This window comes from Filicampus tigris, chromosome 2, assembly GCF_054856515.1.
Source record: "Filicampus tigris isolate MCC_2025a chromosome 2, RoL_Ftig_1.0, whole genome shotgun sequence".
NCBI lineage: Eukaryota > Metazoa > Chordata > Actinopteri > Syngnathiformes > Syngnathidae > Filicampus > Filicampus tigris.
Genome location: NC_141218.1, coordinates 9,872,675 through 9,894,906, shown reverse-complemented (window position 1 = coordinate 9,894,906; position 22,232 = coordinate 9,872,675). Strand labels below are relative to the sequence as shown.

The 22,232-nt window shown below is 39.8% G+C and overlaps 3 protein-coding genes across 5 annotated transcripts in view; 2 read left to right on the top strand and 1 right to left on the bottom strand.

Moving 5' to 3' along the window:
- Positions 1-1,545, bottom strand: part of lnx2b (ligand of numb-protein X 2b) — a 38,757-nt gene extending 37,212 nt beyond the window's left edge. For both annotated transcript variants that reach the window (XM_086016893.1, XM_086016899.1), the window contains exon 1: positions 1,451-1,545. The gene's annotated coding sequence lies outside the window, so the exon portion shown is untranslated. The remainder of the gene's footprint in view (positions 1-1,450) is intronic.
- A 385-nt stretch (positions 1,546-1,930) lies between these two features.
- On the top strand, positions 1,931-11,271 carry slc25a43 (solute carrier family 25 member 43). 2 transcript variants are annotated; one of them, XM_086024478.1, is made up of 5 exons: positions 1,931-2,393; positions 3,568-3,809; positions 4,274-4,446; positions 7,372-7,506; positions 7,695-9,700. In XM_086024478.1, the coding sequence occupies exons 1-5, from the start codon at positions 2,122-2,124 to the stop codon at positions 7,869-7,871; spliced, it is 999 nt and encodes a 332-aa protein (XP_085880604.1). In that variant the 5' UTR covers positions 1,931-2,121; the 3' UTR covers positions 7,872-9,700. The 2 variants fall into 2 exon arrangements, with proteins under 2 accessions (XP_085880604.1, XP_085880603.1); XM_086024477.1 differs by lacking the exon at positions 7,695-9,700 and adding an exon at positions 9,709-11,271 and having other exon boundaries at positions 1,932-2,393.
- A 1,251-nt stretch (positions 11,272-12,522) lies between these two features.
- On the top strand, positions 12,523-18,010 carry slc25a5 (solute carrier family 25 member 5). Its single transcript, XM_086023999.1, has 4 exons — positions 12,523-12,823; positions 16,075-16,561; positions 16,688-16,828; positions 17,592-18,010. The coding sequence occupies exons 1-4, from the start codon at positions 12,713-12,715 to the stop codon at positions 17,747-17,749; spliced, it is 897 nt and encodes a 298-aa protein (XP_085880125.1). The 5' UTR covers positions 12,523-12,712; the 3' UTR covers positions 17,750-18,010.
- Positions 18,011-22,232: the final 4,222 nt, after the last annotated feature.

Genomic DNA, 22,232 nt, shown 5'->3' with positions numbered 1-22,232 from the left:
AGCTCTACAACTCACTTCAACATTGATCCTTGGCACCAAGATGCCACCAGAGAAAGCCAAAGCAATACTGTTATTGCACAAAAACAGAATAGGTGAATTGTTCAGCAAATAATGGCGGATCAGTAAAAAAATGTTTTTATGAGATATAATCATGTGAGGCGGCACGGTGGTCGACTGGTTAGCTAGTCCGCCTCACAGTTCAGAGGTTGTGGGTTCAATCGGCCTCCCTGTGTGGAGTTTGCATGTTCTCCTCGTGCCTGCGTGGGTTTCCTCCGGGTACTCCGATTTCCTCCCACATTCCAAAAACATGCATGGTAAGTTGATTGGACACTCTAAATTGCCCCTAGGTGTGATTGTGAGTGCGGATGTTTGTCTCTGTGTGCCCTGCGATTGGCTGGCAACCAATTCAGGGTGTCCCCCTACTGCCCGAAGACAGCTGGGATAGGCTCCAGCACGCCCGCGACCTTTGTGAGGATAAGCGGTATGGATAATGAATGAATGAATAATCATGTGTGCAGATGGCTACAGATGTGTTTTGCCATTCAAACTTAAATCAGAAGACGGAAGAGTGCTGATTTCATCGCGCGCCAGCGCTCTGGCTCTGTGAGGATGAATTTGAAATCTGATTGGATAAAGACACCGTCACTCTGCCAATATAGTTTTCACTACTGATTCTGAAATCCCTTGGCAGATCAGACTGCCATGGCAACACAGAGGCTGATATATGATGAGAAAGAAAAATCTCACGTGCGCAAGTATTGGAAGCAGTGCTGCCAGGATAAAGGCTACCAAATAAAGAGAATAGACTATTGGAAATAAATTAATACAATTTCATGTGACAAATGCCTTTATTAGCATTTACTGCTACCGGCATGTTGTAACAAAACATGGTACTGCGTACACAGAAGTAGGTATGTATCGTAGGGCCCAGCACCTGCAGCTTTGCCATCCAGCACAATGATCCATGTTTGATTAGTACAGTATTTGTATTTCTATATTGAAAGTTAGCATCACACGCATTCACCCCTGGCCGGCAGCGAAAGGCCCGGCCGAGGTGGCCCGCCTCTCATTTCCTCTGGTGGGCCCTGTTATTCTACAAGTCTTTTGTGGAGGGGGCCAAGTGGTACGGACAGAGAGGGTGATGACGCTTGCCAAAGGTGCAGAGAAAACAAACAAACAAGACGGCTAATCCCTCCTGATAAATACTGTATACAGCGTCGCAAATGTCTCATTTTACGGCACGGACAGAATCAAAAGCAATTTCACCCCCAATAGGAAATCATGTGAATAGAATGAAACTCATACTTTCAGACAGTCACCATCATTAAACTTCTATTAATGTAACATATTGTGCTTTAAGTAACGTTTTCACTTGGCTAACTGTCAAGTATATATAGATGTTAACCACTGAAGTGTGTAATAAAAGCTCAAATAAAGCACAACTACTCACCCTTTGAAGACACTTGACAGACACATAGCGGAACGATACGGACACGGCATTGACGGAGGGCGATACAGTATGCAGTACAGAAAAATGGAAGGGAGAGAAGGGGGGGGGCATGTGGCACTTCACCTCGTTTTTGTGAAACTCATTTCAATGATTTGTTTCTAACTAGATTAAATGTTATATTAAAATTAATATTTGCTCAAATCACCTTTATCTATAGAGCTGTATAGAAATGGTAATCGAACATAAAACAATTCAAAACAATATGCAATAATAATAATAACAATAACAGCTAAATAATCGAAATAAAAACAAATATTGTGCATAAAAATGCAACATCGAGATTTATAATTTTTGATTATTACAGCTAAAAATACATACAAGTCAATAACACAAAAATGCAATCAATAATTATTATCAGTAAAATAAAAAAATAAAATAAAATAAACAGCAGTACGCCAACTGGGATGCAGACGTTACCGCATGGCTCCCTCTAGTGTGTTCTTGATGCCACTTCGGCACCGTTGGTAAGTGACGTCACTACTGTAGTAGGATCCGCCTTGGCGAGCGTGCTCCACAAATAGATGCCCGATGTCTTCTAAGCCGTGTAAACAACGCGTTCGGACAACCAAAAACAGCTTTATATTCGTCTTTTAAGGCCACATTATCAAGTTATGGGCACGGTTAAAAAGGACAACAGGCTGACAAGTTCGCAAAGCTTCTCGTGCGTCGGCTTTGCGGGTTTATTCAGTAAAAGCGCCACGTCGCCTTTGGAAGTGGTGAAGATTAAAAGTCAAGTGGGAACATTTCACTGTAAGAAAGGCCTCGGACAAACTTTTTTCCTCATCTACCACAATGAGGGACTCAAAGGCTTTTGGAAGGGAAATCTCGTCTCTTGTCTTCGCTTGTTCCCCTACACCGCAGTCCACCTGACAACCTACAGAAAGTAAGTCCATACACTTTAATGGATTTTAAATGACAGATTTTAGGTCATTGTGCACAGAATGGTGTTGTGTTTAAATATAAATGCTCTGTTTATAGTTGTTAGTCACTCTAGAATTTGGAGGTGACGTTTGTGGCGAACAGAGCCAACAGTAAGGGTTTTATAATCTTTACGATTGGTGGAAAGGACATCATTTAATAAACTTTGTATTTAAGAGGACAAAATGTCTTCGTTATTCACAGAAGTGGCTTGTTTTAACGTTATAATCTACTTCCTGTTTTCTGAGCTCCTGTTTTATTTTAGCCAATCAGACGGCTATGTTTTCTCAGTCGATTTTAATCGTCCACAGAGTTTTACCCTGGAGTTTGACTTACAGGTATCCTTTGTGTCTACAAAAACAACCATTACTTGTTCATCTTTGAGGAATTTTAAACAACTAATGACGTCGTATTTGTCCAACTGGGTACTTGATCAAATAGATAGCAGCATTTGAGGGCATTATTACTCAAATGAATCTCTTGATGTAGGAATTAATTAAAATGTACTTTGAACACGAGATCCGAGCCAATACTTTTGACCAAAGTGCTCTACGATTTAACTCAGGCAATTGTCAACTCTTAATTCACAACCATTGAGTTGAAAAGTAAAACAGCATCTGGACTTTAGCGTTAGATTGAAATCTAGGGATGTAGTGTCGCCTGAGAGTTCAAATAAGGGGGAAAATTATGGATCCGGTTGTTCGGTTACTATCGGACAAAATGTGATGTATTGGCAACCACTTGGCTGATAAATAAACACTGAAGTGAACTGAATACAACTAGAGTAGTGGTATCTGTATCTGTAAAGGGTAGTGAGAAAAGCACACTTGTCTGCTAGGGCACGTGACAATGCAAATGTAACCACCCATCTCAATGCAGTCAGTACAAAGTGTTCCAGGAAAACCTCACCACCCTGTGCCGCACACATGGTATGAGTTACTGTTTTATTTTGTGGTGACATTATTATTAGGTTTTTTTCACAATTCCAAACAGTTCCCAGGTTTCCTAATAACATCTCGACATGTCAAAACTACCCCTAGGATCAATAATTATAGTACACTATAATACACGACCTATTTTTTGTCATGCAGAAATGACCATCTTTTAATAAGTACCGGTGACTTTCAATTTGTGCCCAGGATAGTCCACCTTCACATGGACGAACTGGGCTTCATCTCCCAGGCGAGGGCCATCGTCGCAGGCGGGCTGGCGGGCGTGGCCGCCGCCCTGGCCACATACCCACTGGAGGTAGCCGAGACCAGGCTGATAGTCCAGAATAGCAGGGAGCCTTCGTATTCCGGCGTTGTTCACACGCTAGCCAAGATCCACAGCACCGAAGGCCTACTTGCGCTCTACAGGGGCTTTTCCCTCACCGTCTTAGGTATGCAGACACCAGCAACCATAAACTGTGCCGCAGGAAATGATCCAATTTCACCTAATTGATCCTAAAGTTATAATTGACTTACTATAGATAATGTATCTTTGTTTAACCCAAACAATGCCAGTGACATATAGGGACAGGACAATTGCCCTGTCTTTCCATCTATTGCTGGTCAAACATGCAAATAATAGTTTAGTGTTCAACTCAGTGAGCCAAGATTTCATATTTGAGTAAATTGAGGCGAGATTATTATTATTCCTCTACTTCACAGCACTCCCTTTACAACAATTCCTAAATTGGGCTCTGGTGGCATCTTGTGGCATCTTTAGGAATTTTAGACTAAGCAGGAAGACTTTTACATTATAAGATATGTTCCTTGGTTTGGAAGCTCTAATCTATGTAACACCCATTATTGTTTTAACATGAACATGGTTTCCCACTGCTGTGTGTGCATGTGTTTCTAGGCGCATTTCCCTTCTCTCTGGGTTGCTATGTGGTGTACACGAACGTGGACAAAGTGTGGCAGGAGCCCGCTTTCCGCTTCTCGCCTCTGCAGAACTTCATCAACGGCTGCTTGGCAGCAGGAGTGGCACAAACACTCTCCTACCCTTTTGAGACTGTGAAACGAAAAATGCAAGTAAGGCATTGGTGCGGGGAACATTTTTCCATGTGATTTCTTTTTTTATATAGGCTATGATTTGTGTGTAGTGATAAATTGATATTTAATCAAATCAACCCAACCATGCATTTTTTAAAACTGCATTATATATCAGTGGTTCGCAAACCTTTTACAAGTACCACCTAAAGAAATCTTAGCTCTCCGAGTACTAACATTACCATAGGTAGTCACAAACAAGACAGAGATTTTATTCCTAAAGTGTTTTTCATATTATTGTAAGCGACTATAACACTGTGCACAGTTTGAAGATCAACTTTGCATCTAAATATTGAAAAATAGAAAATGTACTGACATGATGATTCAACTAAAATGTATTTCACAAAAGTAAATAAATGTTAGAAAAAAAAGTCAATGCAAGCTGGGCTCGAATGTTGAATACAAATTAACTGTATTTAGCAAATGTATTCGATTTTTTAAAAAAACAACGTTTTTAGCCACTGTAACGTCATGCACAGTTTGAGCGTTTAATTCGTCTACCACTAGAGGGAGCCTGCGCCACATAACTCACAATTTGAGTATCACCTGAAACTACAGGATACAATCCTCACTTTTTGCCCCACTTATATAAAAGTAAACAAAATGTGGGAAACACCTCTCACTCAATTCCACTATAACACAAATTACAATCCAAACAGTTTTAACTAAAAAATAAAGCTGTACTGTTTTGTTCATTATTTTCCTTCTTTTCTTTGATTGGTAGTTCACATAATGCTATAACTTTATTTTATCTGTTCAGTGTGACCTTATACCTCAATTAAAATAGTACAGTCTTTATAAAGAGTGGCTTTATATTAAATTCCTCAATTTAGTTGTTGTATTAACTAACACCTTCAATCCACAAGGGGATGAATGGTTCAAATGTTTATTATATCCTTTCATGGGCCAATGCTGAAGAAATGACATTTTGCAACAATGTTAAGTAATCAGTGCACAGCTTGTATCACACTGTAAATTCACTGTCTCATAGAAATAACTCTGCAGGCAACAAAAGTGAGTACACCCCAAACTGAAAATGTCCAAATTGGGCCCAATTAGCCATTTCCCCTCTCCCTGCTTTCATGTGACTCATTAGTGTCTCAGGTGTGAAAGGGGAGCAAGTATGTTAAATGTATCATGGATGGATGGGATGCACTGTACTTGTTTGCAAGGACACGCGGGAAAAATGGCGGCCCCCAGGACCGAAATACTACATCCGGTTCCATGTGCGTACTATTATTATTAGCTGCCAGCAGCTGGGAATGCGAATGCATGGCGGGTCTGCTGCAGGAGCTTTAGATAAAACGTCTAAAGATAGATGTTGGCTATCAGCATCGGGCCAGCCACTCGACTTTTATGTGGACAACTCTGCTAAAACCGCAGGTGCCTTACAAAGGGCGTCAAGCCGCTTTGCAAAACGGCACACGTCCGTGGAAAGCCATTTCAGCATTTATTCTCTATCCGTCATATCCAACTTAAGGTCCATGTACTAGTACACGCTTTGTCCTCATTAGTAAAACAGCTAAGCTTACCAGTAGACTTTTAGGGCCACTGTCTTACTAGTTATGTCCTCTATTAGTGGTCTACAAGTACACAATGAAATCAAACTAGTAAATTACGGTGCTACTCTAGTAAAACTGGTCCAACTAATAGGCATTAGTCCCACATTATTAGCCTCCTTTTCAATCCTTGATATCCAGTTTAATGTCCATGTACTAGTTTGCTCTTTGTCCTCACTAGTAGGACAACTTTGGCATACTAGTCAGACAACTACAGTACATGTTACCAGTCAGAAAAGACGGTGCACTTGATCTAGGCACTGCTAGTAAGACAATTAATTGCACTGGTAAAACAACCTTTTGATGTGTTTTTTTCGACACTCCCTTCCTTACATTACCGTTTGACATTTCTGCACGCTAGTGAGACAATTTTGGCTGACTAGTAGGACAACTTCATATTACGACTACTAGTGAGGGAAAACTATGCACTGGTTGTCAACTGTGCAACTTGGACTGCATATTTTCCCATAATTGTACATCAACGATGTTTAATAAATTGTATTGTTAAAAAAGAAAGAAAGCAAATTTGCTGTTTCATTTTTTTTAGCCTCAGTTTTCAGGAATTATAATCAATAATCCTACAAAATACACACACTCGTCCTTTTATTATAGACACTTACACAGTATTCTGGCCGGCATTATTATATATTATCATTAATTTAGTTGTACTTTGCACAGCTACATAACTAGCATTGATGTCATGGGAAACTATTAACCCTCCAGATTCTCATCTGTAGCCCTCTTCACATAAGCGAAATATTACAAACAACTCTCATTCGGTTTTCGCAGAATTCAAATACAATAGTAAACAATACCGTTCAATGCATACAAATTTCCGAAAAAAAATCTATAGGAAATAAATGGATGGATATTGGTGGCTGTGCATTTTTAATACCGGTATTCATTCATCGGGGCTTCTGCTCGTAAACATTCAGTGTTGATAAATCCCTTTTTAAAAGCTTCTTCCAAGTGTTTGTTCCCCGAATCCCAAGTGACAGTTTACGATGCCGGCGCGTTCCGACTCATTTGCCTGCTTCTTAATGAAAATGAACTTGTTTCTCATCCGGTTAATGACCTCAGACGGGGAGGTAAGATCATACATTCCAGAGCTATAAAAAGCTCTTTTCCAGGTTCAAGAGGGTTAACGGCTTGGAGATTTTCCAGAGCAATGGAAGTAAATGAAGCGTTCGAATCGACTGTGTCTCCGTGACCCTCTGAAACATTATTACTGCCATATTTCCCAACAGGAAGTCGTATTCGGCCTCATCAGGATGACAAGTGGGCTGTGGAGGAAGGACGTGTGACTGCTAAACTAAACTTTTTGCTCCTTCTGTCGCTCCCTTCACAGGCGCAGAGTTCCCGACTGCCGCATTTTGGCGGCGTTGACGTGCATTTCAGCGGCGTGACCGACTGTTTCGTACAGGTGGTCAAAAATAAGGGCGTCCTCTCACTCTGGAGTGGCCTTACCGCCAATACGATAAAGGTACAGTGACATAATTACTTGACTGATTAATAGGCCAGTGGCTTCATTTGCCGATGTTAGTTCTTAGAAAATTGACAAAAATCAGCCTTTTGTTTCTTTTTAACATTTTTTTTTTTTTTTTTAATTCATCGCCACACGGGTCGGAAAAGTCACTAAATATAGCAAAAATGTTGTTAAATTGTGTGCAGGTCATCAGTAATTCTCAAGGCTTAGCCGTCAAGTTTTCAAGCGTGTCCCAAGTTACTGTGGCAAGAATCAAGTCAAGTCACATGAAGTCATTTCTTGAGTTTAGCAAATCACAAGTTATGTCATATGGTCTTGCCGCGTCATTGGTGAGGCCTGGCCCACTCTTCTATGTTGAGTAGAACTGGCCGTCCTGCGCAAGCACATGCTGGTGAGCGTGAACGAATGAGAAACAATGCCGCGCGAGTAATTAATAGCAAGAATATCACGAGTGAGGTGGGCAAAGTTCACCTCGGGAATAGCGTGCTCCGCTCTCTGATTTCAGCCGCAAATGTCAAGGTGGCTGCGTGTGCTTTTACAACTACAAAAGTCAAAGCGGAGCTCATTTGTGAGAATATGTTGACCCCTCTCCTTCATGTGCTATCACTGGGGAACAATTTTGGGGGGAAAAAAAACAGTTGGGTTTGATTTTTATGCCGATTAAAACTAAAATTGTCATGCTGATTCCAAAATTGCAGTCAGTTTTTTTTCTCAACAGCTTACCCTCCAGATAAGCAAATTTCCACTGTTAGCTGTGGTAAGAAGAGCTGATTACGATTGGAGTCATTAACAGCTACGTGGCAAAGTTTTTGTGCAGTCACAATTGAAACAGTGTGGTGAGAGGTGTGTGCAGCTCCCAATAGGTCAGTACTATCAATATCTGAAAAAAAAAAGATAGCATAGTAGGAATTAAGGGGATTAGTGATGGCTTTTCTCTTTACCTTGTAACCTTGGGCATAAGTTCTATTTCATGTTATGCTGTTTTTGTAGTTTTCAAAGCTTCTAACTATTCCATCTTAGTGTTGTATTTACATTTATTCACATTTATTTGGATCTTTAAAAAAAAGGGGGATCCTATAGCTCAAAAAATTTCTCATTAAATAAAAAAACAGAGCAATTTTGGATTCCTCATCCTAAAAGGTGTTAAAAACATCTGTCAGACCTAATTCAACAAAAATTGTCTTCCCCAAGTTATTCATTGCAACATGTTCTGTGCTTCCCTATTTGCCCTTGTTGCGTCCTACCCTGTCCTGTCATATTTGGCCCTGCCCAATCCTGTCCAGTTGTCACTTGTTCCATATTGGCCTGGCCTGCTCTGCTTTTCATATCTTGTTTGTCTCGACCTGTCCAATTATGTACCACCTGCTTGCTGCCTCGTCCTGCCTGTCTTCTCTTGTCTTGTCCTTGCCTTCCCGGCCCATTCCTGTCCTGTCCATTCGCATCCTGCTTTGTGCTGTCCCGATCAGTCCTATTTGCTACTTGCCCTGCCCTGTCCTAGCTATTCCTGTTCTGTACTATTGCGTACTCGTCATTTCTTCCCCTGTCCAGTTCCGCCTTCTCCCCTTTGATACTTGTGACGTCTTGCCTTGTGCTGTCCTATCCTACCCATCCATTCCTGTCCTATCCTACCCATCCATTCCTGTACTTCCTTATCGCACTTCATTCTGCCCTTCACTGTCCTATTTGACTCCTTGCATTCTGTACTGTCCTGTCCAGTCAATGCCGGCTGTCCGTGTCCTATTCGCTACTCGTCACATCTTGCCGTGCCCTGTGCGGTCCATTCCTGTCTTCTTGCCCTGTCCAGGCTTGATACTTATTGGGCCTGTCCTGTCTTCTCCTTGTCTTTTTTCCATTTGCTACTCGTCATATCCTGCATTGCACTGTTCTGTTCTGTCCTGTCCAATTTTGTCCTGTCCTATTTGTTAGTCATGGCATCCTGTCTTAATCCCGTTTTGTCCATCCTACCTTATTCCTGTTTTGTCCTGTCCTGTTTACTACCCTACTTGACACATCCCTTCCTCACAGGGTGTAAGGACTGCCTTCCCAATCCATAGTATAAAATAATCTAGGTAACTCCACCTCCTATGTAATTAAAATAGAATAACTGTAAAATGCTGTCGGTCTGTTGTTAGTTTTTATTCTCTGTTCTGTCCTCTGATTGTCCTGGGTATATGCCAACTTTGATGGAATCCTTTTCAGATTGTCCCCTACTTCGGGCTCCTCTTCGCCTGCTTCGAGCTGTGCAAGCAGGTGTGCCTGTACCGCAACGGCTACATCGTGTCGCCGTTGAGCTACAAACCAGCGCCCGGTGTGGACCAGAGCCTCGGGCCAGCCGAGCTGCAGGAGGTGAAGCGCTACCTGAGAAATAGGAGCTTCGGAGCGTCCGGCCAGTCCACCATGGGAAACCGCTGGTGAAAACTTCCCCGGGGGAGGAAGAATTATGAATATACTCTGACAGCGTGCTTGCTGCACAAATTTGTAAAATCCAATACAAAATGTGCCTATACAGTGAACCACAGTTTACCGCGGGGAAATGTTCCCTAGCCACCTGTGATGAAAATCTTTGCTATAGAGAGACCACATAACATTTTTTATATTGTTTTACCTCTAACCGCACGTGTGTGTATATGTATATGGTAAATAAAAACAAAACACAAAAACAATCACTTAATAATCTGCAATATAGCTGCTACATGAATGATAATCCACAATCTACGAGGGGTTCACTTTGCAAAACTAACTTTTTGAGAGGTATTCGTTTATTGATATGCTTGCTACTTTGCTTTTTAGTAAATGACAAACGTGTTATCTTACAAATGGACCGCACTGTATTTATTTATGAGCTCTGATGCATTTTTACATAACTTCTAACTTATTTGCTCATTAACTCATTCACTGCCCTTGACACATTTGTCTTTTCACAGTCCAGCCATTCAATCCCAGGAATTTACATTTTTTTCAAATGTTTTCAAACTTTTAGGGTAAAAGCGGGTCTGCAAATGTCTGGCAGTGAATGAGTTAATGCTACTTTTACTTTGCTACGTTTACTTTTTTTATTTATACTAAAAAGAATAATTCTGATTGTGTCAATCTAAAACCAAGCATGTGTAAAGGCATGTGTAAACATTTTATTGGATCTCATGTTCCTATTCTTAGGAAAGAGTCCTCAGCAATAATTGGATGACATGACATAATTAACCTCTTTTTCAGTCAGTGTTACAAGGAAGAAGCTATGTTTTGTTTTCTATACTGTAGCACTTCACAGACTCACCGAGTGCTTTACATCGTTAGCAGTCACAAACAATAGAGTCAATGCAAAAAAAACTACTCAAAACAATTCAGTTCTGCTGTTTTCGGCTGTGTTTTGTGTTTATAACCTCCTTAGATTAGGGAGGTCTGTTCAGTGCCCCACCGTTGAGATTACAGACAACCCCCCCCACAGAGAAATCGTCATGGAATCGAGTTAAATGTAGGCAAAAGTGCCCTTAATGCCTTCTAATTTCCATAAATAATAGTCAATTGCACATTGCCACGTTGCATCTTTTATCTTGTCTACTACAAAGGGCTATTTCAGCATCATATTATGTCATAATAGTTATTTGTTTAGGTTATTACTGCGCACAAAATAACCCAAAAATGCCCTTTATTGCTGTAAATGGGTGCTTGATGAATATTTGAGACTGCTGTACAATGTGTGTGAAACGAAAACTGACATGTTTTTGATTGATGCTACTTGAATCAATAAATATACTTTTCATATCATGACTGCAGTTTATTAAAGCAGTGATTCCCAACCACCGTGAGTGAAATGATTACATTTTTCTTTTTACTATTAAAAATGTTTTTGTTCATCTATCTATGCCAGCCATGTGTAGTGAGATGCAGAACAATTAAATGATCTTCCACTAACAGACAGAGGGTACATTTGACTAGTACATCCACTTGTTTCCTTTCATACCGTGCAGTAATAGCTTTGTGTACAACTAAACACAGATGAAGCTCCTGAACTCACTTAAAACTTTAGTCCCTGTGTTTTCAGCAAGCAACGGAGGGTATGTTGAAAAAAGTATGCAAATAATGAATGAATCTACAATTACTGGAAACTATACATTTTGTGACATTTTTGTTTGCTGGCGTGCCATGGAAAATCTTCCAATGTAAAATGCATGCCTAGGCTGTATTGGACCTATTGTAGGTGGTGCGAGTGACGCATGTGAAGTGTGTGGTCAGATGACCCAGTCATGTCATCTACAAAACACACACACACAAGACTTTTCTGAGCGACAGCCAAAGGGGTGGAACAGATGGAGTGACCTTTATGCACCATAGCAGAGGCCTACAGCTGCTCCTCGCTGACCACTTGACATGACTTTGAAACATTCACAATCACAAGTTCATCATTGCATTTGTTACAGCACAGTAAATGGGGAGCTCAGTTTGTGACGGAGTTCCATGGCTACAGCGAAATAATCCAAATTTGTATATAATCGGAACACGCTGACCTACGCTGATGCAGTAGTGACTAACGCAGATATGCCACCGCTTTAGCCAAGTGAAAACCACAGTCACCAATGAATGCAGTTTTAGATTTTTATTGAATGGATATTCAAACACACAAATGCAGAATTGTAAACACTCACCAGGAGCATGGAGGAAACAGTCACACAGCAATTAGTTGTAAAAAGCCAACACGATGACTGCAGCCCCTGATGTCATTCGCTAGGCCAAACCCCTGAAAGGTACACATCAACACATGAATCCCGAACACTGTGTGTGGTGAGACTCTTAACTTAATTATATAATTTCTTTAATAAACACATGCAACACAAATCGGTGGTGTTTTGTCGCTCACAAAAGTCTGCTGTGTATTAATGAAATTTCTATAATTGTAATCGTTTACTGCTGTCAATTGAATTAAACTTGTTCCATGGTCGCCGTTCGTAACCCCGAAACGTACGTCGTATGTTGAAAGAAATAAAGTCCCCGCCCACTCTCCTCTGCTCTCCACCAATGAGCGCCAAGAACGGATGTTGGCGTTTTCCCTCTGGGCTGCTGCTCTTTAAATCCCACCTGCTCCTCTCAAACTTTGGCCATTTCAACTTTGGACGACGAGGGCGCAGTTATACGGCGACTTTTTGTTTATTTATTCGGGGTTTTTTTTTGTAAATATTTTTTAAATTTTTAGTTTTTGACAGCCGGAAGGATGAGTGAACAAGCCATTTCTTTCGCCAAGGACTTTTTGGCCGGGGGTATCGCCGCCGCCATCTCCAAAACCGCCGTCGCCCCCATTGAGAGGGTCAAACTTTTGCTTCAGGTCAGCTTCATTTCTTAATTTGAATTCATTCGTATTTATATAGCGCTAAAACACAATAATAAAATATCCTTCGATCTATAATATATCAGACTACCATTCAGCAGTTTGTGACCATTGACGTCAACCTGTCGTGATGCGTTCAAGAGCTCTGCGGTGCAGGAATTAATAGATTTGTTTCCCAACCTTTATTGAGCTAAGGCACATATTTTATATTAGAAATATTTCTTGTAACACAACTTAACTAAAATGCCACAAAAAGTACACACTTCATGCTGAGATAATAATAATAATAATAATAATAATAATAATAATACTGAAATAATGTACTTGAATAAAAGTAAACAAAAGGTATACCCTAAAATATAAGTTCAGAGGCAAAAATGAATTTTTATTGTCGACAATATCCCAAACCTGTTTTGATAATTTTCCATGATAAAGTAAAATCTCTGCCCACAAAATAGCTTCCCTAACTCATTGACTTACACAATACTTGTACTGAGAAGATAAAGATTACATTACAAGTTGCATTTTTTTTTTAACCAAGAGCTAATTTTATGCTATTGAAACATGTTCGTCGACAACGTGATGTGCCAACAATACCAAAAAATTCTTAAATAAGTCCACAGATGGAAAATATCTTGATTTTCCAAAATATTTGCCGTTAAATGTTCACTGGTTCATGTTCTTCTCTGTATTTGCTGTCCCAGTTTTTTCCGACTTACTCAAACTCCAAATTGCCAATTGATTAATTAGTCTTAAAATTAAATGTACAGATTTGATTTAGATAAATGTGCACGAAATGTGCGTATATTTTGTAAAATACCATAAAAATATCAATTGTCAAGCAATAACAGACGCAGTCATTTGTTAGCTTTTGTTAGCACTCACAAAGTAAAAACGTGCACGTGCGGCAATGCCTCTCCTTAACTTCCACTAACAATCCAGACTAAATTTAGCCAACCCTAACTCATATCTTACATCAGTCAAGATGTATCACTTAAGCATAATCCTGTGACACCAAGTACTACTTTCCCATTAGCCTGGACTGTACTGCCATCTTGTCGCGTCTTAAAATGATGTAATTAGGTGCAAAGAGGCGAGAGGGGTAAAAAAAACGATGAATCACAAAATTCGTGAATAGCTGAAGTATTGAATAATTGAATAGTGAACAGGCAGGGTTTTATTTGTACATACATTTTTTTTAAAAATGGACCAATTAAGTGAAACTGGGCCATTTCCCATGGCACATGTGATGATCTCTTCCGGCCGAGTGGCTGGGAAGCATTTGATTTGCATGTTATGTAATACTCCATCCATGACCAGCCTCGGCTACTGTCTGACCAAATATAGAAAAACAGCACGAGCATAAACATGCACTGTGCCCAGCTGGTGTGACATGAGAGTTGGCCTGGAAACTAATAGACATAGAAGGGAGGATACGTTCCATTGTATAGCACAAGGCAAATCCATAGTGCAGGGATGTCTGAATATTTTTTTACTGAGGGCCACTTAGAGAAAAATGCCACGGCAGCTTTTATTTATTATAGTCAACATATGATAGGCAGTTAAACATAGTTCAAGAAAAGAATCTAAATCAAAGCTTGGTGTTATTGTTGACAAAGCAAAAAGTTATTAGTACAGTATTAGTGTGATATGTAAATTTTAAAATTATGCAATGTTGTGAAATATTCAAGTTAAAGTATAATAGAAATTGTGTGATTTCTTACAACCAATCTATTTACGATTAAAAATCATGCGACAAATTATTCATTAGCTGTTTTTATGTATATTCAAAAATATATTTCAAATAAAAAGTGTGACAACTTGTTTTACACTTTTAATTTTAATTTTTAAAATAAGAGTGTGTTGGCTTTTATCAACAAACTTTCACATAACTTTTAGATGCGAGCTATGTAGCGTTATTATTTGAATATGGAATAAAAAAAAAAAGAATTAGATATAAAAAAACATGCTGCTAGCCACAAGTTACCTCCCAAGTTGGACTTTGTCACAGCTGCTACATCACTTTACAAAGGCGGAGAAATAATGATTACCAACAAGATTACGTAAAAGGATGAAAATCAAGATAACTGAAATAAATCACTTGACCAGTTAAAATGGAAAAACTAAAAGCAAGATCGTGAAAATGCAAAATTATGTTTTTTTTCTGTATCAAAAGGCAGCAGTGAACAATGTTTTGGGCCACATTTGAAATATTGAGGGAGTAAAAAAGAAGCACACTTCTTCTGTACTCTGTTTGCTTGGTAAATACCCAATAAGCCTCAAGGGGTCTGAAAGTCTCAGACGGAACTAAAAGACTTTCATATATTGTTATGTCCAAGACCATCAAGACTTTGTAGACTCACAGTAAGATTTTGAACGTGATCGCAAGAAGGACACCGCAAGGTTTTGGATCAAGAGGAGGTCGAGGAGGAATAGGGGGATGAGAGGGCGAGGTGTGAATAGCTGAATGCTTGCTGTCCTAATTGCACTTTGGCACGAAGACGCACAAGTTTCATGAGACGTGTGAAGGTGCCCTTGGCCACTGGGACGCTTTCACATTCACACGTGGCAGAGGCCACATAACCCAACTTTTTTAACCTCTTCAACGATTGGTAGAATGGGCAAACTGCTCATGACTTTCTTCCCTCTTTGATTTGAATGTCATTATATAACAACTTCAAATATATAAAGTCATTTTTTTATATTTACTTATTTAAACATGACGTTCTTCCCTTGTTCAACTTTGATTTTAATATCATAAACAGACAACTATATCTTTGAAGAATACCATGTTATCCTTTTTATTCTCACAAAATCTGTCTTTGTTCATATAAAGATTCTGACTTTTTTCATAAAAAAATAAGACTTTATTCTCATAACATTACAACTTTTGTTCTCTAAAAATATGAATTTTTGATCGTAACATTTAAGCTTTTTTTTCTGAAAATAGAGAACTAATTCCCGTGGCATTTTGGAGCACACTTAAAAAAAAAATGCCTCCACTGAAAGGGGTACCTGGGTCCCCCAATTTTTAGAACCCCCAAAGTAAGAAGAAAATGCCTTTTTTTGCACAAAAAGAATATGGAATAAAGTTGTATTTTTGAAATTCGCTTGATCAAATATGACTTCCGTTCTCTAGTTTGACTTGGACTTTAATTACACAATGATACGACTTATATAATATGAATTAGTTATTGTCACTTGATGAATTTGTTCTCAGCGCAACCTACCGTATGCTCCGCCCACAGGTCCAACATGCCAGCAAGCAGATCTCAGTGGACAAGCAGTACAAGGGCATCGTGGACTGCGTGGTCCGCATCCCCAAGGAGCAGGGCTTCCTGTCCTTCTGGAGGGGCAACCTGGCCAACGTCATCCGCTACTTCCCCACCCAGGCCCTCAACTTCGCCTTCAAGGACAAATACAAGAAGATTTTCCTGGACGGTGTGGACAAGCACAAGCAGTTCTGGAGATACTTCGCCGGCAACTTGGCCTCGGGCGGTGCGGCGGGGGCCACGTCGCTGTGCTTCGTCTACCCGCTGGACTTTGCCAGGACGCGTTTGGCCGCCGACGTGGGCAAGGCCGGGGGTGAGCGCGAATTCAAAGGGCTGGGGGACTGCCTGGTCAAGATCACCAAGTCAGACGGCATCAGGGGCCTGTACCAGGGCTTCAGCGTGTCTGTGCAGGGCATCATCATCTACAGGGCCGCCTACTTCGGCGTCTACGACACCGCCAAGGGTCAGGCGACTCCCTCTCTATCCCCCCCCCCCCCCCCCCTGTCACTTTTGTCTTCTACTCTTTCTTCTCGATTCTTCTGTCGTCTTCTATTTGCCATTTCCAACCTTGCGTATGTCTCATTGCCAGGCATGCTCCCCGATCCCAAGAACACTCACATTGTGGTGAGCTGGATGATCGCTCAGTCGGTGACGGCGGTGGCCGGTCTGGTGTCCTACCCATTCGACACCGTCCGTCGTCGTATGATGATGCAGTCTGGGCGCAAAGGAGGTGATTAGAAAAAACACACTAAGTAGTACTTGACTGTTTTGTTTAGGCATATTTTTGACAGAAAATGTCGTCGAATGCGGTATGAATACAAAAGTGATTATAAGCAATATACAGTATATACTGTATACTGTATATACAATATACAGTACAACAATACAACTATATACAATAATATGTGCTATGCGCCTTCACTAGTCTAAACATGACATTCTGATTAATATTGCTTTTGTGGAATATGAGTTGAGCAGCAAAATTCACCCGTTTTTAGCCATCGCTGGGCTTCAGAAAATTGGTGAGCCGTGATTGGTCATTACCTGAGCCCTGAGCAACTGCGATGTCATTTTCAGACGACAGAAATGACAAAATGGCCGTCCCCTGAGATGGACAAAAACGGGTGGATTTTCCTGCTTAACTCCTATTCCACAAACGCAATATGGCACTCTAGTACAACAACTGTGCCTTTTGGAGTAATGTTTTTCCACTACTAGTGACCCTTTTGATCTATTAATATGCAATTAAACCTTACTAGTAAAATACTATGCTTCACTAGCGCCTCCGTCCCTGAGTTTCCGTCCTGCATATTCAATCCTTGACAAAGAGGCTACTCGTTTGTTAATCATTGTTCTTCATTAAAAACACCCAACTGAAAAAAATTGTATAGTGTTTTTTTGGGTGCTGGAACAAATTAATTTCATTTCAATGTGGAAACTATATAGTGAAATTGACTTTATTGGTCATAACTGCATTTTTTTTCGCCCTGTAGCCGACATCATGTACAGCGGCACTATCGACTGCTGGAGGAAGATCGCCCGTGACGAGGGCAGCAAGGCTTTCTTCAAGGGGGCGTGGTCTAACGTGCTGCGAGGCATGGGCGGCGCCTTCGTGCTGGTTCTCTACGACGAGCTCAAGAAAGTGCTATAATTGTTTTCATTTCCATTCTCGCATATCTTGTACATTCGGATGGACTGACATGCTGCAATATATTTATAAGGGACCAACTAGTATTTGCCTACTAGTTGTGCCGGGGCGGGTGGGGGGAGGGGGGGTTTGAAATTTGTTCTGCACTCTTGGCCCATGTTTTTGTTTTGTCGCCTTAGATTTTTTTGGCCCACACCTGAATGTTGTCCGCTTAATGCAGGAACTTTGCCTGAAGAAATAAATAAAGACAACTTACTGAGTAAACATCCCGCCTGGTGTTGTTCGTTTATTAGCGGCCCACGGCATTTACGAAAATGTAATTCATTGTACAATTATAGTGGTGCCGTGAATTACGAGCGACCCGATTTACGAGTTACAAGCCGTCGTTAAGCCGATTTTTATTTTATTTTTTATTTTTTTTGCTCTGACTTTCGAGCAAAGGTTTGAGACCTGCGCAGTGATCGATTTAGGGTGGCAGTGAACACTTAGCAGCAGTATGGTAGATAGAAAACAATTCTTCAGAAAGTAATGCTTCAAAAAGAGGTTTCAAAAGGCTTTCTTACTAAAGTCTGCTTTCTTAAGCCTAACACACTGAAAAAAGACAAAAATAAATTCTTTATCCTCAGCAAAGAATGACTAATATCACTACAGCTTACTGAGGAGCTGTGACCCTCTCTACTTATATAATGGTAGTTGTGCAGCAAAAAGTGTCAAAAACTTTCATATTTAATGGTCATTGCTGTGTGTTTTTATAAAGTAGGACCTTGCATGTAAACGTTTGGACACTCTCAGTGTGTAACTACATTGGCACCCCCAGGTTGTATTTGGGGGCGAGCCAAAATCATCCGTGAAGGTTGAGCCGCCAGATTGTGTGACATCCAAGACACTTTTGCACCTGTCAGTTTGCCAGAAAGTCTGAATTTGCGCCGACACATTTAGAGTCATGAGTGGCAGGGTCGGGATTACTTGGTCCTATGTGGACTATTTGACACTTTGGAAATGAACTTTTATCTCCTGCCAAGCTTCCATCAATGGAACAGATTGCGTTCACCTTGTGTTTTTCATTTTTGCACATACTATTTATACAACTGAAAACATTCACATCCTAGATTCCTTCTTGTCCTCTGGTGTTCCCCAAAGCTCTATCATTGTTTCCTTTCAGTTTATTTGTTTTATCTAACCTTTTTTGCATTTAGTTAGTTTAATTGAGAACAGATTATTATTCTTACAATGCCAACCTGGCGCAAATCACACAATACTGTACATCCTCCTCCTCTCTGCCATTTATTCTGTCCGACACCCATCCACTGTTATATGGATCTTAACAAGTATTACCGGTAATTGAAAAGGTTGGCTATTTTCAGTATTTTTATATATAATAAATTCCATGTCTAGAATAATAATTCTTCTGTACAGTAATGGGTATCTTTTGTCATTTCCTGCAAGAAGACAGATTACTTTAAATTCTGCCATGGATCATATTGATATTGAATAGTTTGAAAAGACAAATACAATAATTAATTCTCAATGCATTATTTACAATAAATCAAATGACCAAATACTTTATGAGACAGGACAATGAAACAGTTCATTTAAATGAACCTTTTTAGGGAAAATTAATTAAACAAATATTGGACTCATTACAGGATGCTGGATCGGCCGAATTAAAGAACGTTGCCTAACTTTACCAAGTCTTACTTTAATCCTTAGGAAATGTCATAAATATCACATTCCAAAAATGTCTTAAGATTCAAATGTAAGCTTGACTGTACTGTATAAATTAGTAATCTGAGCTCTATGTGTCGCACTAATAGAGGACATGGCCTCATTTTAGCACTTTTCAGTATTGCACTTCTCGGGCGTAACATTTGACCCGCTGAAATTATGCCGGGATGTTGTTTGTATTGATGCACGGGTGAGTTTCTATTCCGTCAGGTGACGCCAAATTAACCCCCCCAGCCCCTGTTTAATGAGATGCCCCCAGGCCCCCTGCGCTGAACTTGCTCAAAGACTTCAGCAGGGATTAGTGAAGGAGACGCTTTCGCCATTCATGATGTCTACTCAGACGACTTCTGAGGTCACATATTGCCAGCAAACTATAAATGTGATCCCGATAGAGCGACTCGGCGAAAACATTATGGAAATGTGACTTTTTATGGCTTATCTACAAATACAGTTCATTACTCTTTGAATGTCTGAAACATATTCTGGAAATAGTTATATTTATTGACATTATTGACATCCAAGGCAAAAGGGCAGTGCTTGAGCACCACTCAGATCCATCCATGCACTTGCCTACTAATGAGGCAAACCTACTAAAGATGTCAACTAGACATCTGTGTGCTACTACTACCAATAGTGAAGCTCTAGTGTTATCTGGTACAATTTTATAATCTGAATTTTCTTTAAAAGAAATCCTGTTGAGCATTTATTTGAAATCCTACCAGTATGGTAAATTATCTTACTAGTGAGGGCAAACTAGTAGACTACATGGACCTTAACCTGGGTATCAAGAATATTGGATAAATGTTCAAATGGCCTTAAGAAATGGAGTACAGCCGTGTTGCGGTGAATGTTTTACTCATGCTGGGTTATTTAAGTCTCCCACTTGTTGCGTAACATCAGCTGTTAGACTGAAGTTGCGTCACGGGTGGGCTCGGCTGGGTCATGACCGACCTCATCGCTTTCCACTCCACACGGACCACATGGTGACACTGTGACATTTCATTTGTTTCATCCACGTCCATGCTATGTAATAAAAGGTGGGCACGGTGATACAAAAAAAATGTGGTTGTTCCATGATATTGTATTAATTCCCAACAGTCTATTCTGCTCATTTGATAGCACTTGGCTGTCATACTCATTGTTGTCACAGGCACTATCATAGTTATAGTGTCCCTCGGAGGGCCGTTATGACTGTGAACCCATAGATATGATCGATTTATATTATTACATATACACAACTAATTAAAGGACAACTAGTTTTGAAATCAGAAGACAGTAAATAGTGTGTTCAACTCTTTTCAATTTATTTTAAAGGAGAGATCGGTAACAAATGTTTGTTAAAAGTGAAGACAATTTGAAAGAAACATGTCAAGTAAACACACAAGATTTGCCTTCGCGGCCCACGTAAAATGATGTTGTCGGCTGGATCGCTCTCCCGGGCCTTGAGTTTGACACCAGTGCTGTAGATGTTAAATTTTTTTTTTGTCCAATCAAATTTCAGTTTCTATGTGTTGTCTTGTCAATCTAATCTGTCCAAGGCCTTGCCTCAACAGTGCTGGTCCGTCTAATTTAGACTATTTTAACAGTCATCCTAAAAGATAAAATATTTTAGGATGCCCTGTGGCAGCATGCTGCCTCCCACAGGTCAAAGTTGTTATCTTCACTAGTAAAACAATTCATCGCACTATTGGAACAACTGTGTTTTACTAGTCAGGTTTTTTTATTCCTCTGCTAGTGTGCCCTAGTGGTTTTGAAGTTCTCGTGTCCTGAATATTTTACGAGGGGATAATGACTATCCGAGTACATTAAGATAATATCAAGGATGTGCAGTACATGCTCAAACGGCTTTCCGTAGCTGTCGAGCATCAACCCAAGCCAATCTGAGATCAATCTATCTAAACGCTCACATGAGCTCTTAGTGTATTTCTCCTCATGACAATTATATGTGTGCATGGCACGAGAGAAAACCCCATAGCTTGATGTGTGCCAATTAGTATTGCAAAGGCAAAGTTTATCTAAGGCGAAAATGAGAAGAAATTGGATCTCTTCCAAAGTGTTTTTGATTGGAAGTTCCGGTGGTACATTAGTCCTCTGTTAAATTCAACACCTTAAGTACTTAAGAAGCGTGTTCTGAAGTAAACAACCATTGGGATGACACATTTAATGGCCCAATGGGAGAGGGAAAACAAAAATGATTATTATTAGATCAAAATGCAAATCATGTTAATAAATTTGGAGATTAAAAGACAAGACTGTTGCTTCAAGGATCATTTTGATAAATAATATAAAATTATGCCCATGATATTTTTCAAGGACATGAATCAAGATGTTTGAGATTTATACTTGCTAGCTACAAGATTATCACTGCCAGAAAGATATTAATTTAGCAAAATGTTTATTATCGTGGTTGTGGTTTTGTAATGGGGTCCACCTACACTGCCTTATACAGAGAAATCAAATTGAATCATTTAAAAAATCGGCATTTATATTTTTTTACATAATTAAAAGGAGTAATTAATTTACTATTATTGCTATTATTGTAAAATGTGAGGTAGAGTATTGCAAATAATGCTTTTTGATTATTTAATCATACAAAATTTTGTTTATTTGTTTCATAAATCTATATATCTATCTATCTATCTATCTATCTATCTATCTATCTATCTATCTATCTATCTATCTATCTATCTATCTATCTATCTATCTATCTATCTATCTATCTATCTATCCATAGTTTACACGAAGTTACCTGTAGGTGGCG